The sequence below is a fragment of the Lactuca saligna genome, chromosome 4 (assembly GCF_052625555.1).
Source record: "Lactuca saligna cultivar CGN05327 chromosome 4, ASM5262555v1, whole genome shotgun sequence".
NCBI classification, from domain to species: Eukaryota; Viridiplantae; Streptophyta; class Magnoliopsida; order Asterales; family Asteraceae; genus Lactuca; species Lactuca saligna.
In genome coordinates this window covers 206003115-206020329 of record NC_136420.1, presented here as the reverse complement: position 1 = coordinate 206020329, position 17215 = coordinate 206003115, and the positions used below count along the sequence as shown (strand labels likewise).

The 17215-nt window shown below is 40.4% G+C and overlaps 1 protein-coding gene across 1 annotated transcript; it reads right to left on the bottom strand.

Moving 5' to 3' along the window:
• Positions 1-15047: 15047 nt before the first annotated feature.
• LOC145043273 (flavonoid-6-hydroxylase-like) lies at positions 15048-17198 on the bottom strand. Its single transcript, XM_078991876.1, has 2 exons — positions 16176-17198; positions 15048-15956 (listed from the first exon to the last, which is right to left on the bottom strand). Exons 1-2 carry the CDS (start codon positions 17130-17132, stop codon positions 15324-15326), a joined length of 1590 nt encoding a protein of 529 aa, XP_078848002.1. The 5' UTR covers positions 17133-17198; the 3' UTR covers positions 15048-15323.
• Positions 17199-17215: the final 17 nt, after the last annotated feature.

Below are 17215 nucleotides of genomic sequence, written 5' to 3'. Positions count from 1 at the left end.
ACATGTACGCTGAGCATACCAACTGAGTACGTGGGGCGTACTCAGTCTGTTTTGGCTTTCTTGATTTGTTGACCTTTTGACTGTTGACCATTAGCAAGACATTTAACTGGAGTAGACCAATGGATATTTTGGGCCTTTTAGGATATTAGGCCTTCTCGGATTAGGTCCATGATGGGTTTTTGGCCCAATATAGAAAATTGGGCCATGTTTGGGCTTTGGGTGATTATTTTTGAATTTGGGATTTTGGACAAGTGGATTGGGCTTTGGCCTTGGGCCAAGTTCGGGCAAGAGTAAAAAGGTATTTTAGCCTAATTTGGACTCTTAGTGTGAGTCAGGATCAAATTGTTAATTCGATATTATTTTATGATTGATAGGACAAGGGATTTTAGCGGATCTGCAGCTGGAGATTTATCTATGAGTTTCAGCAACCTGAGGTGAGTCTCCTCATTGTATGTATGGTTCGAAGGCACCATTGTAGTCCAGTTTTCTTATGTGTTGTTAAAAGACCAAGGGGTGGCCCTTGGCATTGTATGAAACACCCACAGGTGGCTCCTGGCAAATATGTATGCATGACTAGGGTTCGGACCCTGACAGTTAAGTAGATTGTTAGTTGGGGTATGTATGCATTTTGTCTTTGTGATGCTTTCATGGAAGACCAATCGGTGGCTCTTGGGACATATCTACCTAAGGTTATGCTTCGCAAGGAAAGACCATGATATGACTTGTGACATAATGGCAAGACTATGGCTAGCACATACCATTCTCTATTGTATGTATGGTATGCGGTATTTTTGGGGAATTCACTAAGCATTGTGCTTACGGTTTATTTTTTTATATTTTCAGGTACTTCTGGTTGAAAAAGGAAGGACCCGACTTGATTCCAACGCATACACCCATGTTTTTCCGTGACCTTGTGTTTTTGGAAATTGTATTATGATTGTTTTATTATGAAGTACTTTTAAATGTTTGAATAAAAGATAAATGGGTGTTTTGATTATATTAAAAATGATTTTTTTACCTTGAAATTTTGCGACATTACAAATTTGTATAAGAGGGATTCCGATCGTAACCTACTAATTTAATCGTCATTGATTTCATGTATAATTTCACCCAATTTAAATTTGTATTTCATTATATAATTTTTTTTTAAAATTCTAAGTTTTTCCTTCCAAAAATATTTCAAGCATTTATTTCTTATGCGTTCCTTTATCAATTTTAATTTTTTTATTTTCCTTATATTCATAAATTTTGTTCATCATAATTACTTGAGACGGTAACGTACTTTAGCATTTGGTCACTAAATTATTTTTCCTGTTTTATTAACCCTTAAAACTTGTTCAAACGTTTACATTATACCATTATGACGGGTAATAGTGGGTTTCGTTGTTTTCAAACGTGGTTTCCGGCCAAGTATGATTTTCCGATCACCATCATTTGGGGTTGTTTCATGGGTTCAGATGCGCTTAACTCAAAAACTAGAAATTAGATGAACTCAAACAAGATAAGGACTCTGATGGTCTGCAATAAGACTAAAAATGTAATGTACATGTATTCTTATGTGAACGATTTTCATAAAAGTTTTGGTTTGAACACAAATCTTAAAAGATCCAATCGTAGTTCATCAAAACCTATCTTAGATTTTTAAATTTATTTTTGGGTTTTAATGGTAGTTCATCAAAACCCATCTCTGAAACAAAACACATATCAAATGTACTCACCGTTCTTGTCACCGAATCAAAAAATTAGTTCTGGAATACGAACAAATAAAAAACGATCTTGAATCTGAAAAACAAACCAATAACTTTTTCAAATGTTCATCATGTGTGTAGAACCCAAAAATCCCTAAATCAATGGGTATGGATCAACAGGGAAGCTAGAAATTTGAAATGAATCTTCGAAATCTGAAGAGCTACAACAATCGATGAGCGAGATGAATAAGAAAGAGCATTTGAAAACTTTTCCCTTAAAATCCAGATCCGAACCTAGCTGTTAGTGTTTGCAGATCGGAGCTTGGCTTTGTAGAAAATCAGAATGAAGAAAGACGGTGTTTCGGAGAAGACAACGACATTCTTACAAAGGTTTACCGTCGCTTGTTCCGACAAGGGTTTTCAGATCGGAGGCTACGATTTGTGAGTTCATTATCGTGTGTTCATGTTCATCTTCATCTTCAGTAGCTTCGAATTTTCACACATAAACAGGAAGAACACTTAGTTGGGGTGGTTTGTGAGTTCATTTTCTGATTTTGTGCCTAATTCCTTAAATAAAACATAGATTAAAAGTGTAGCCGAAGATAAGGAATGCCGAAAATATTTCCGGGGAAGATGACCGGAAACCCCACTATTATCGGTGATAATGGTATAATGTACACATTTCAACAAGTTCAAGGGTTATTAAATCAAGAAAAAATATTTTGTGACCAAAAGCTAAAGTATATTACCCTCTCAAGTGATTATCCCTTTTTTATTTTTGATAACTTATGCGTTTTCTTTATCAAATATAAACTTTCCAAAATCAGATTCAATCGTAACCTACCAACTTAATCATCATTAATTTCATCCATAATTTCAACAATTTTAAATTTGTATTTTCCATATATAATTTTTTTTTTAATAATACTGATTTTTTCCCTCGAAAAATATTTCAAGCATTTATTTTTATCTAATGTTGCCCCCATTATAATTATAACTTTCCTCATATGAAATATAAAGGGAAAAGATTAAATGAGAACACCAAAAAGGTTGAGAACGCGAGACTAGTTATGGGCCAATCAATATATAAGAGTATATTAGTAACTGTATGAAACATCCCAAATATGTTACCTAAAATTTTTGTTTTCAAATCATTATTAAAATCATAAACCATCGAAATTCATAAGTAAAATCATAAATCATGTATCATAAAACATCATAGTATCCGTCTCAAATTAAAATCTCGTAACAAAACATCAAAGTAAACTCCCAGGCTATGACTATGGTGTGCGCCATGAGATCATCCCGAGCCCTTTCCTTTGCTAATGGAAGTACCTGAAACCAAAACTGAAAACTGTAAGCACGAAGCTTATTGAGCTCCCCCAAACTATCACATACCATACAATAACACATAAAACACATACTGGGCCTTGCCCACTGCATTGGGGCCCGCCCGGTATCGGACCAATGTCCGGCATAAATTGGGCCCCGCCCGACATCGGACCGAAGTCCAAAATAATCTAAACATAACCTAAACATGAACACATATATAATCACATATACTACATCGGGCTTGCAGGACATCGGAACGGAGTCCGAAACATATAACACATATCATAAAGATGCATGAATCACGAAGAGATTAAGCATGCATAACTACTTCTCGGGACCACCCTACCATCGGACCGAAGTCCGAAAACATATAAATTGCATTTGGCTTACCCCGACATACTGCAACAACTACCTAGACGGGCCGACATTGGTGCCTTAGACCCGTTCCTACTGGAGGAAAAACTCACCTCGAACGACTGAGTGCAGAAAACTTGAGTGAGGAATCCCAGTTTGCTACTCCGACGAATCTTCGACTATCAACTCCATAACAACACTTAATCAAAATCTGATAATCCTTCTTAGGGTAAAATAACCAATTTACCCCTGGTCAAAGTCAACATCTTGGTCAAAGTCAACCTTCCAGGTTGACCTAACTCACCGAGTCAACCTATTGACTCGTTGAGTTCTAGAACTCAAAAACCCTAAAATTCGTGACTGGACGAACTGACTCGTCGATTCGTCCTCAGACTCGCCAAGTCCTAGCGTAATCAGCAAAGGGTCATATCGAATATAACTCGTCGAGTCCCTCCTTACACTCATCGAGTTCTTCAACTTCCGAGTCCTAGTCCTGTCCAACCTAGTGAGTCACCACCTCATCTTAATGGTTCCACTCACAACTAGAAAATGAGTTAGGGTTCACGACCCGACTCATTAAGTTATCCTTGTGTCATATCTATTCAGTCGATTCTAATTCATTCCAATGCTTCTAACTCATTGATCTGGACTCCTTAGACTAGCATTAAACGTAAAGTTGCTAACTTTACGTTCATGCATGATGTTATGAAGCTAAGACACTCATTCCAAGCCAAATTAAAAGCCTAAATCATGACATGGAGTCATCGTTGAATAAAGGTGGCAACTTTGAGCTTCTAGAGCTCAGAAATGTCCAAATTTAAATTCCTTTCATCCCCCAAGGTTCAAATCTCCGTATGACCTTGGAAAGGACCCAAAAAGTGCAAATAACAAGTCTATAAGAAGATCTAAGTGGATAGAAACAAAGGTAGAAGGTTGATACCTTTACCAAGTCTGAGATAACCCAAGAACTCTAGATATTCTGCTCTCTTTTTATGTCTTCACTGTTTGCCTTCTTTCTCCTAGCTTCAAACCACACAAATGGAAGGAAAAATGTTCAAGAATACACATGGTTGATTAGGGTTTCGAGAGTAGGCTTGGGAGGTGATAAAAACCAGATGGGATGATGAATATGGTGCTTAAATAGGGTGCAAACCCTAAAAATTAGGGTTTTCTCCTGAAGGACCTACTCGCCGAGTCAAGGATTCGACTTGTCGAGTAGACCACTTAAATCCCAAGCTCATTCTACCATCTACTTGATGAGTTAGGGCTACCAACTCGTCGTGTAGCTCAACTACGTACTTGAATAATTTAAATAATTATGTACCAGGAACGGGGCGTTACAATTCTCCCCCACTTTTCTTAGACTTCATCCTTGAAATTTCTTGCGTCTGAAAACAACTCCGGGTAGTGCTCCTTCATTTCTTCCTCGGGCTCCCACGTCTACTCATAACCCTTGTGCTACTGCCAATGCACCTTCACTAGCTCAACCCTTATGTTCCTCGGCTCCTTAGTTTTGCGATCCAGAATCGCCACCGGTCTCTCTATCTAATTCACAAGGGTACCATTGTTGAATCATCCACTAAGAACTTCCGCATCTGTGAAACGTGGAAAGTGCTGTGGATTTGGCTGAGCTCTGTTGGAATATTTAGCCGGTAAGCAACCCGACCCACCCAGTCCAAAACCCTAAACGGACAAGTAAACCAAGGGCCCAGCTTGCCCCACTTCCGAAACCTGATAACATCCTTCCACGGTGACACTTTCAGGAGGACCTCTTGTCGACGTAACTCTTCTTCCTACTCTGAGCAGTCTGGAGCCTGCTCCGGACTTGTTGAATCCACTCTGTGGTCTTGATTACTACCTCCGTACTCCCCACGACCTTCTGACCGACTTCACCACAATAGATTGGGCTCCTACACTTCCTCCCATAGAGCATCTCAAAGGGAGGTCAGTCTATGTTGGCATGGTAACTATTGTTATATGAAAATTCTTCTAATGGAAGATACGTATCCTAACTGCCACCGAAATCTATCATGCAGGTGCGTAGCATCGCCTCAAGAGTCTGAATCATCCTCTCGCTCTGACCGTCTATCTCAGGGTGGAAAGCAGTGCTGAAATGGAGATGAGTACCCATCTCGTCGTGAAACCGCTTCCAAAACCTAGAAGTAAACCGGACATCTTGGCCTGACACCACCGAGACAGGCACTCCGTGACGAGCGACTATCTCTCGCACATAAATCTCGGCTAGCTTCTCGGCCGATATGCTCTCTTGGATCGATATGAAATGTGCATTCTTGGTTAATCGATCCATGATGACCCATATCGAATCGACCCCATGTCCGATCCTTGGAAGCTTAGTAATGAAATCCATGGTGATATCTTCCCATTTCCAAATAAGAATGTGTAAGGGATGCATCTTTCCGTGAGGACTATGGTGCTCCACCTTGGCCTTCCTACAGGCCAGGCATCTCTCCACGTACCAAGTTATGTCCCACTTCATGCAGGGCCACAAGTAATCGGGTCGAAGATCTTTGTACATCTTCATCATCCTTGGATGGATGGAGAACTGGGACTTGTGGGCCTCATCCATCAATATCTTTCATGCTCCGCGCTAGTACAGTACTCAGACCCTACCATGCAGGGTCAACAACCCTTGGCTTTCGTAATCAAATGAAGCTACTCGGCCCACAATCCTCTCGCACTTCTGGCACTCCTCCTTCAGACCTTCAACCTGCGCCTCCATAATCTATTCCAGCAATAGTGTCATCACTGTCATCCTCAAACAGATGTCTCAGATCGGGCCGGGCATCGGCCACTACGTTGGCCTTGCCTGGGTGGTAAAGGATCTCACAATCGTAATCCTTCACCACGTCTAACCACCGATGTTGCCTCATATTCAGATTCGCCTAATCCATGAGGTACCTCAAACTCTTATTGTCCATGTAAATGGTACACCGGACCCCGTAGAGGTAGTGCCGCCAAATCCTGACGGCGAACACTACAACCCCTAACTCCAAATCATGTGTTGGATAGTTAACCGCGTGAGGCTTCAGCTGCCTCAAGGCGTAAGCTATCACATGACATCACAACATCAATATTGCTCCCATACATGTTATCGAAGAGTTATAGTAAACTACGAAGTCTTCTACTCCCTCTGGCAGGGTGAGAATCGGCACCTCACACAGTCATTGTCTGAGCGTCTCAAAGGTTGTTTGCAGCTCAGAACCCCAATGAAAAACCACCGACTTCTTGGTCAATCGGGTCATCGGAAATGCTATCTTGGAGAAGTCCTAGATAAATCCCCCGTAATACCCTGCCAGACCCAGGAAAGTCTGAATCTTAGATGGAGACCTTTGAATCTCCCACTACATCACGGCCTCTATCATTGCCGGATCTACCAAAATACCCTTCTGGTTGACGAGGTGCCCAAGAACATGCACCTCGTGCAACCATAACTCACACTTGGAGAACTTCGCGGAAAGTCTCTCCCTTCTCAGTGTCTCTAGCACCTCTCTCAGGTGCTCCTCATGTTGTTCTTGAGTCTTGGAGTAAACCAAGATGTCGTCAATGAATACTATTACAGATCTATCCAACATCGGTTTGTACATGCGGTTCATGAGGTCCATGAACGCGGCTGAAGCATTGGTGAGCCCGAATAGCATCACCATAAATCATCTATCATCAAGAGTGGGTAACGACTCTTCACCGTTACCTTATTCAGCTCCCGGTAGTCTATGCACATACGGTGCACCCCTGGGTTATGGGCCCACCACGCTTCCGATGTGCCAGATGCCGCCTCTGGCTTCCTCTACCTTTCCATCTCTAGACCAATCTCCTTTTCACGAGCCCTCGCAATCATGTCCTCTAGCATCTTGCAGCTGGAGTTGCTCACACGCTGCAGGATATCACTCCTCATCATCTCATGATATTGGGCATTTTGCATCTCCTCGTCTGCTACATAATGCGGAACGAGAAGGGACATCTCCCTAAACTTGGTGGTAATCTCTGCCATAGTCTCTGTCTTCTGCTGGAGGTCCTGAAACTCTCTAGCAAGTTGTTGTACCTCAATAACAGGTGCGAACTCGCCCCAGAATCGTGAAATCACTCTAGGTCAACGTATCTAATACTTTGTCATCACCAATGGCTCTCCCAACCTCCTCCCACCATTCACGTGCCTTGTCGTTCAGGAGACATGACACAAGCCAAACCTTGTCCCCCTCGGGACATCTGCTGGAGCGGAATGCATTGGCGACATCCGACAACCATCTAGTTCTAGAAATAGGGTCTCGAACCCCATGGTAATCGGAAGCTACACATGCTCTAAACTCCCTGATGCCGAGTGTGCGGAATATACTCAATCTCTCATCCATAAGCTCCAAAATACCCTCCTTGATCGAACCGTAAATCACCAGGGTCTGCTCAAGTATAATGCGTGTAATCACTGAGGAGAGAAACTTGCTGGTCTTCTCATCTAGATGTTTAGCTCTAGAGCCTGAACCCGATCCCTCTCCAACACCTAAACTGCCAACTACTGGTGTAGGGCGTAAAACCACCATTCTAAAAACACATCATGACAAACGAGAAAATACTAACATACTCAAGGGATCATATACACTACAAGTTCCTTGGTCTTATCTAAACCTTCCTGGATTCGAATACAGATCCTATGCTTTCAGTAGTACGGGCCCATACTACGTTCCACATCTATCCGTACTTTCTCAAGAACTGCCTCGACTCCACCAACTCCCTTCTACTACTACTGTTGATCTCATACTAAACTCTTCCTAGGCTTGCCCATGGGTAACCACCAACCCACTCTCTACTAACAACTGCTTAAGAATTCCCTGTTACCCCCCCCCCCCCAACTAGCTCGTGAATACTACTACATAACACTAAGACTAGATAATTCTTTGAATGAGAGATCCTACCCTACAACGGTTGGACTCAAACAAGAGTTGCGCAATAGAGCTAGACCTAACCTTATCAAATTATTTAATCCTCGCAATATGTAACATAACATATTCATTTACTAGTTAGTAAAATATAACTAAGACTCCTAAAAGCACGATGCAAGCAGCATTGGAGCATCGAGTAAACATAATCAAGCATATACTACTCTGGCTATCATACTGACAAATCTGTACTAGCATGCAGTTCTCATAAAGCTGCAACACATATAACAGGAACATAAGGCATCCTTCCTACATCCTTAGTCCTATTCTAGCATTTTGTTCTAATAAAGTTGATAATCTTAACATAGCATAAACTTGTATGGGTAATTTAAGAGTACTTACTTGAGCTCGGTTGATTGAATGCACCACACTCTTTTATCTTTTCAAGTTCTTATACTTTTTCTAAAATTGTTTTCTTTGCTCAAAATCCTTTTACATGGTTTTTCCCTTGAAATTTTTTTACCACTTCCTTAGTTTGAGTTCAGACACACCTGAAAGTGTGCCCGAATCCTTCAAACCAAGGCTTTGATACCAACTTGAAACATCCGAAAAATATGACCCAAAAATTTCATTTTCAAATCATTATTAAAATCATAAACCATCTGAAGTCATAAGTAAAATCATAAATCATGAATCATAAAAAATCATAGTATTCGTCTCAAATCAAAATCTCATAACAAGACATCAAAGTAAACTCCCAGGCTGTGACTGTGGTGTGTGCCTTGCGATTATCCCGAGTCCTTCCCTTTGCTAGTGGAAGTACCTGAAACCAAAACTGAAAACTATAAGCACGAGGCTTAGTGAGCTCCCCCAAACTACCACATACCATATAATAACACATATAACACATACTGGGCCTTGCCCACTGCATGGGCCCCGCCCGACATCGGACCAAAGTCCGGCATAAACTGGGTCCCACCCACTGTATCGGGCCCTGCCCTGTATCAGACTGAAGTCCGAAAAAACTTGGGCCCCGCCCACTGCATCAGGCCCCGCCCAACATCAGACTAAAGTCCGAAATAAACTGAACATACCATAAACATGAACACATATATAATCACATATACTACATCGGGCTTTCTTGGTGTCCGACCGAAGTCCGGAACATATAACACATATCATAAACATGCATGAATCACGAAGACATCAATCATACATAACTACTTCTCGGGACCACCCCGACATCGGACCGAAGTCCAGAAACATATAAACTGCATCGGGCATAACCCAACATACTACAAATACCTTGACGGACCGGCATTGGTGCCTTAGATCCGTTCGTACTGGAGGAAAACTCACCTCGAACGACTGACTGCGGAAAACTTGAGTAACGAATCCTTGTTTGCTGCTCCGAGGACTCTTCGGCTATCAATTCCATAATAACACTTAATCATAATCTGATAATCCGTCTTAGGGTAAAATGACCACTTTACCCCTAGTCAAAGTCACCGTCATGGTCAAAGTTAACCTTCCATGTTGAGCTAACTCGCCGAGTCGGCTTACTGACTCGCCGAGTTCTAGTAATCAGAAACCCTAAAATTCGTGACTCGACACCACGAGTCACCCTACGAATCGTCTAGTCCCCAAGCTAACCATCATCGCGATTGGCTGAACTAACTCATCGAGTCCTAGCATAATCATAAAAGGGATATATCGACTCTAACTCGTCGAGTCCCTCCATAGACTTGTTGAGTTCTTCGACTTCTGAGTACTAGTGTTATCCAACTCGCTGAGTCACCACCTCAACTCAATGGTTTCACTAATAACCAGAAAAGGATTTAGGTTTCACAACCCGACTCGCCGAGTCTATGAACAACTCACCGAGTCCTCCTTGTGACATATCCATTCAGTCGATTCTAATTCATTCCAATGATTCTAACTCATAGGTCTGTACTCCTTAGACTATGATGACATGTAAAGATGCTAACTTTACTTTCATGCATGATGTTATGAAGCTAAAACACTTATTCCAAGCCAAAATGAAGGCCTAAATCATGATTGAATAACGGTGGTAACTTTGAGCCTGTAGAGGTCAGAAATGTCTAGATCTGAAGTCCTTTCATCCTCCAAGGTTCAAATCTCGGAATGACCTTGGAAAGGACCAAAAAAGTGAAAATAACAAGTCTATAAGAAGATCTAAGTGGAAGGAAACCAAGGTATAACCTTTATACCTTTAACAAGTCTGAGATAACCCAAGAACTCTAGATATTCTACTCTCTTTTATTGTATTCACTCTTTGCCTTCCTTCTCCTAGCTTCAAACCACACAAATGCAAGGAAAAAGGCTCAAGAATGCACAAGGTTGATTAGGGTTTCGAGAATAGGGTGCAAACACTAAAAATTAGCGTTTGCTCCAGATGGACCTACTAGTCGAGTCAAGGATTCGGCTCGTTGAGTTGACCACTTAAATCTCGCGCTCATTCTACCATCTACTCGAAGAGTTAGAGCTACCAACTAGGGATACTTGAATAATATAAATAATTGCATACCAGGAATGGGGCGTTACACTATATCTTTTAAGTTTTTTTTCAAAAGAATGAATAGAAATCCAATCCCAAATCAATAAACTTGTAGTACAACGAATGGCTTGTATGTTAGTAGAATCATTTCGTGTGGGGAGAAAAAGAAAAAGCGCGAGAGAGAAGCCAATAGAGTTAGAGAAAAGAATCAAAGACCATATTCTTTGATTAGTGTGGGCATAACATTCGTTTGTGAAGACAGAGTAGAGATAAGAAAGAATTCCTTCAAAATGGGTCTTAAAACAAGTCTTAATAAGTTACAAGCTATAATGAAGATCACATACATAAAAGACTTGTAGAAGGGATGCAATCTTCCAACACCTAGTTCTCATGACATGAGCCATTACTTCTCACGTCGTGACCCAGATTTCGTCATAATTTCAAAAACGACGCGAACCATACTCACATCGTGAGACATTACTTCTCACGTCGTGAGTCATCACATATAGCATTACACTTTCTTCTTTCAACATACAATGTGGTGTATGCTTTCCCATATTGAGATGTTTTACTTTGAATATTCTATGCACCACACTTTTTGAAGATGAAAGTTTTTGATTCACATTTTTTTTTCGGAGAATTCAAGTGTACCAACATGTGTCCAAGTTCCAGTTACATATTCAAGATGTTTGAGTCTTCGTTTTACTTAATCAAATAACACTGTGGGTGCTCCCCTTCTTTAAACTTCATAAAAAGAAAACCCAACCTAAAACAACCTTCGAACACTTGGATGGCTTAGCTACCTACACCTTCAACACACCTTACAAAGTTACCCCTCGCTCTACCCTTTGTATCTTCATCGGGTATACCTTTGTTGAACGCTGTTTTCCATATGCATCCATGACACCTACCAACCTTTATGTGTATGATTTCCTTGACACACATACCTAACCCAATCCTATTGCCACCCGTATTCTCACATCTTCTAATTCACCACCTTGCTCCACACCCACTTCGACAGCATCACCATCACCATCGATTTCATCACCGATTGTATCTTCTCATACTCGTCCAACGATGTCTCACCCTCCTCCCATTACCACTTCTGATGCTCCTTAGCCACCCATCCCAATCATTTCCCTCCCCTTGATAACCTCTGATAACTCCCACCCCATTCTCATCAATTCTCGACTTAGAATAGTCAGACCGATCTGATGACTAACCTTAACACCATCACCCGTTTTCCTATTCCCAAAAATCCTGCTCAAGGCCTTCTTAATCCAAATTGGAAATCTGACATGCATGATGAATTTAAGGCGCTTATTAAAAGTAGTATTTCTTTTCTCGTACCCTGACCAAATGGGGGCAATATTGTTCGTGCTGTGTTGCTATATAAACATAAATTTAATGATGATGACACTATTAGTAGGAACAAAACTCGGCTTGTTGCAAATGGAAAGAGCCAACAACCAGGAATTGATTCTGACGATACTTTCAGCCCTGTTGTATAGCCCGCAACCATCCGTACGGTTTTTAGTCTTTCCATGTCCAGACATTGGCCTGTTCACCAACTTGATGTCAAGAATGCATTTCTACATCGTTACCTATTGAGACTATCTATATGAATTAACTACTAAGATTAACTAACCCCAAGAAATGAAAATCATGTATGTCAACTTCAGAAGTCTCTCTATGGCCTCAAATAGGCTCCTCACATTTGGTTTCAGTGTTTTGCCAACCTTGTCATACCCGTGGATTCGTTCATGGCAACACACATTCCTCATTATTTATTCTCAAACAGGCAACGACACAACATATCCCCTTCTTATGAAGAAGACATCATTCTAACGGCTTCACCCACAATCTCCCTTCAATTTATCTTTCATAAACTCAGCCTTGAAATTGTAATGACTTATCTGGGTCCCCTCAATTTCTTTCTGGTAATCTCTGTGTCTCGTATAGAAAAAGGCATGTTTCTCTCTAAAAAAAATACGCCACCAAACTTCTCGACCGTTCCAACATGTTTGGATGCAACCACTGTCACACACTAATTGATATTTCTTCTAAGCTGAGTGTTGACGGTCCTCCAGTTTCGGATCCATCCATGTACCATAGTCTTGAAGGGGAATTGCAATATCTGACGTTTACATGTCCCGACATTTCTTTTGTTGTATAACGGATATACCTATTGATGAACGACCCATGCGAACCGCACCATTAAGCTCTTAACTCTATGTTACATTATCGTCATAGTACTCTTGACCATGGTTTACACATGTTTGCCACTACAGCATCAAAACTCTTAGCATATTCTGATGCTGACTGGGGAGGGTGCCGCACCACTCGACATTCGACTTCTGGGTATTGTGTCTTCCTCAGAGACAATCTTATTTCATGGTCGTCCAAGTGACAACACACCGTATCCCGATCATGTGCCGCATCAGAGTATTGTGTCTTCGCCAATGTCGTTGCTGAGACATCTTGGCTTCACAATCTCCTTCAAGAGCTCCATTCGCCTCTCCAATCTGCCACTTTTGTATATTGTGACAACATCAATGCCATCTACATGTCTGCAAATCCATTTCAACACCAACGAATCAAGCACATGGAACATGATATTCATTTTGGTCATGACAAAGTGGCCATCTGCCACATCCGGGGTCTTCATGTTCCTTTCCGATACCACTATGCAAAAATCTTCATTAAGGGTCTCCCATTTCCCTTATTTTTTGAGTTTCAATCCAATTTGAGTATTCGAGAACCTCCCCCTTAAACTGTGGGGGCATATTGGCATGTATATATATATATATATATATATATATATATATATATATATATATATATATTTATATTGTTATGTATCTTGACCCTTTTAGGGCTCAGCCCATTCTTGTACCTGTATCCTATATATTTATGTAAACTGAATCAATAGTTTTCATGGGAATGTATACTAGTTTTAAATTTATGGATGCTAGATGTTATTGTAGGAGTGGTGGTAGTAGTTGCATGGTTGGCTAGCTTTCCTTGTTGGCTGAACTGGTGTTGTTTATGGTTTTTTGTAGGACTTTATGTGATTGGTTGTGGTGTCATTGGTGTTATTTATTTGTGTTTTTTGTAGGAACGAAAGTTGATATCATGTTTATTGGGCTACAAGGCGAGTCTGTTGTTCATGGGGGTTGTTGTCTATCAATCATTTTCATTACAAAAAACTAATGTCGCCACGTGGCTCTTTTGGCTATCGATGGAGGGATGTAATATAAACCATAATATTCATTAACTTTAAACCATGCAACATTAAATCTTTGTGATTTTTTTGCCAAAAAGAGTATAAGGAAACTCGTGGAATTTAAGTTGGCAATGCCCTTTTATGAGGTATGCTCTTTGAACTTCATCTCGAACATTAGAATCATAATCTAAAATCCTAATCCTCATATATCCTAGGGTCTGAGGGAAGTTCTACTAAATTGAATTCAACATGGCTATTATTAGAAAAATCAGCATTAGTTGCCTCTGATAAATCCAAAACTTTTCTTTTTGTTACATATTTATCCATGTCAGTTAAATAATAAGTAATTAATAAAAAATAAACATTGTTTCTTATTATAAACATAGTAACTAAGCATAAAAACAAACAGAGAAGACGAGGTTGTGCTCGTTTGATGCATAAACAAAAAAAAAAAAAAAACAACGTGAAAAATGGCTACAAAACAAACATTGTCACTTTCTTCTTTCATTTACTTCAATAAAACAAATACTCACTTTCTCCTTTGATTTAGTGCAGTAAAACAAAGGGATGGGGCTACTAGATCTCTTCTCCACAAGTTGATGGGATTAGTTTAATATTCAAAAGAAAATTGGCGTCCATCAAAACAAACAAAGAAGTGATGTTAATTTAATATTTATCAGTGGGGACAGGGGACATATCCTAAATAAACACAGCGAACATTATACCCTAATTTTGTTCATAATATAAGTTATTAGCAGTTTAGAAGACAATAACTTCTTGGCTGCTCAAAGGGGAATTTTGGTATCCTAGTAATTTAGTCGGTTTGGGCCTAGCTAGTAAAAAAAAATCAAAAAGTTGAGGGTAGTTCTGGGCTTACACTGGACCTATGTGGCTTGGCCATTGGGAATCTGCAGTGCAAATTGGGATCGGAGGGTAATATATAGTAATGTTGACTTAGACCATTTTAAAATTGGTATAAAGCAAATATTATGCGTGCATGTTCGTGTAATTAAACAACACAAAGTTAAGGAGGGAAAATTTTCACGCTAAGACTCTGGTATTATCGATGCTTAAAATGTAAACAATGAATGGTTCTATATACAGAGCATACAAGCAGAAGAAACAAGAAACCATTGCATGAAATAATTAAGAAAAATCCAAAACAAAGTAGTATGACTAATAGCAAGCTGTTGATAAGATAGTAAGAAGACTTTCTGATTTTTCGGGATTGTCTTGGAATCATTCTTCAATAAGACTAGAGTGTGGGCGCATGGTTAGTGGCAACGGGGCTTGGTAGATGATTTGAAGCAGACGTATCATGCAGCAACAGGGTACATATCAAGGGATAAACGAGGCGCCAGAAGGACCTCAAGTGGGATCGCTTTGCTGATAGTCACTCCAGCGCTTTCACTCATATCAATGGGTTCATCCGATGGCTTTTTAAGCACAAATTGTTGTATTAAAGTAGCTAAAGTTATATGCAAAGACCGAAGAGCAAACGGAATAGCAGGGCATACTCTTCTACCACTACCGAAAGGAATCAATTCATAATTGTTTCCCCTGACATCAACATGTTTATGAGTTGTCAAGAATCTTTCGGGCTGAAATTCTTCAGGGTCTGACCATTTATTAGGATCATGTTGAATTTTCCAAAGATTAGTCAATAAACGTGTGCCTTTAGGGATTTTGTAGCCACCAATAACGCAATCCTCCATGGACTCATGAGGAAGGTTTAGAGGTCCAGGCGGGTATAAACGCAGTGTTTCTTTAACGATTGCGTCAAGGTAAACAAGGTTCTTCAGGTCCGACTCCTCCACTGCTCTCTTCCTTCCAACATGCTCATCCAATTCATCTTGGGCAATTTTTAATACTCTTGGGTTGTTGAGCAACAAACATAAAGCCCATGTTAACGTTGCAGACGATGTGTCCAATCCCGCAGCTAAAACAGTCTGCAAGTTTGAAGTTAAAACAAATTTGTTGTATTAGATTTCAAGCAACATGCATGCTGATAATTTTGTTTTTTGCACACCTTATCTTTGCCACTGAAAACTGTTGCAAATATTATAAAGAATGTGGAAGAAACTATAAACGATTAACAAACTTTACTAATAGTAGTCGTATAGCATTGGTGATGTATAAAATGATGATGAGATAAAGATTAGGCTTACCAAACATGTAGCCTTGATTATGGTATCATGGTCAAAACCACGGAATTCCTCTGGGGAGGCACCTTCAAGAACGGAAATCAGAACATCCATGAAGACTTGGCTTCTTTCATGTTGCTGCGCATGCTTTTCCTCCGCTCTCACTCTCTTGTGATCCTCTAGCCATCCTGTAACAATTTCGTACATCTCTTCTCCTGTGATCTTCATTTTTTTCTCGTATCCTCCCAGGTCCAAAGGCTTGAGATATGGAATAAAATCAGACACCACAAATGTGCCCAATAAGACAAAGAATTTCCTTATCACTTTTTGAAATCGAACCCCTTCTTTGTCATCAGGTGAAAACCTTTTTCCTGAAACAACCCTGACGACAACATTTAATATCAAGTTCTGAAACCATTGTTTCATATCCACCTTTACCATGTCGGAACTTCCAGTCTGTTTATTCTTTACCCAAGCGTTATATATATCTTCCATGGATGCTTTAACCTCTGCAGCACGAAGAGGTCCAAGCATCTCCACACGTCGCTGAGAGAGAACCTCGAGTGTCAAGATCTTGCGCACTTGTCGCCAGTAGTCCCCATAAGGAGCGAGAGCCAAGATGGCATAGTTATAGCCCATGTGTTCTACTGCCATTGACTTGGGTCGACTTGCAAAGACCTTATCGTTTGTGGTAAAGCACTCTTTCGCCATCTCAGCGCTACTCACCACCAAAACATTGTGAACACCAAGCTTGATGGTGAAGATGGGGCCGTATTTATCAGCCAATCCACCTAAGACCCTATGAGGTAATTCAGGTCCACCAAGAAGGCCCAGGTGTCCGATTACCGGCCATCGGCCCTTTGCTTGAGGTGGTTCTGTGTTCTTCACTCTCTTTCCTTTCAAGATTTGCAGCAGGAATTTTAGTAGAAAACCAAAAAATATGGCTGCTATACTTGCTGAAAACGGGAGAAACAACTTCATGTTTTCTACGTCGACAAAGAATTATGAAACTGATGATACATGGATTTCATAATATATACAGATGTAACTCCCTGGCTGCTAAC

Excerpts from the sequence above, each read along its gene's own strand:
- LOC145043273 (XM_078991876.1), bottom strand. The coding sequence starts at position 17,132 with ATGAAGTTGTTTCTCCCGTTTTCAGCAAGTATAGCAGCCATATTTTTT. Across the intron at positions 15,957-16,175 it reads TAATCAAGGCTACATGTTTG|ACTGTTTTAGCTGCGGGATT; the intron begins GTAAGCCTAATC and ends TCAAACTTGCAG.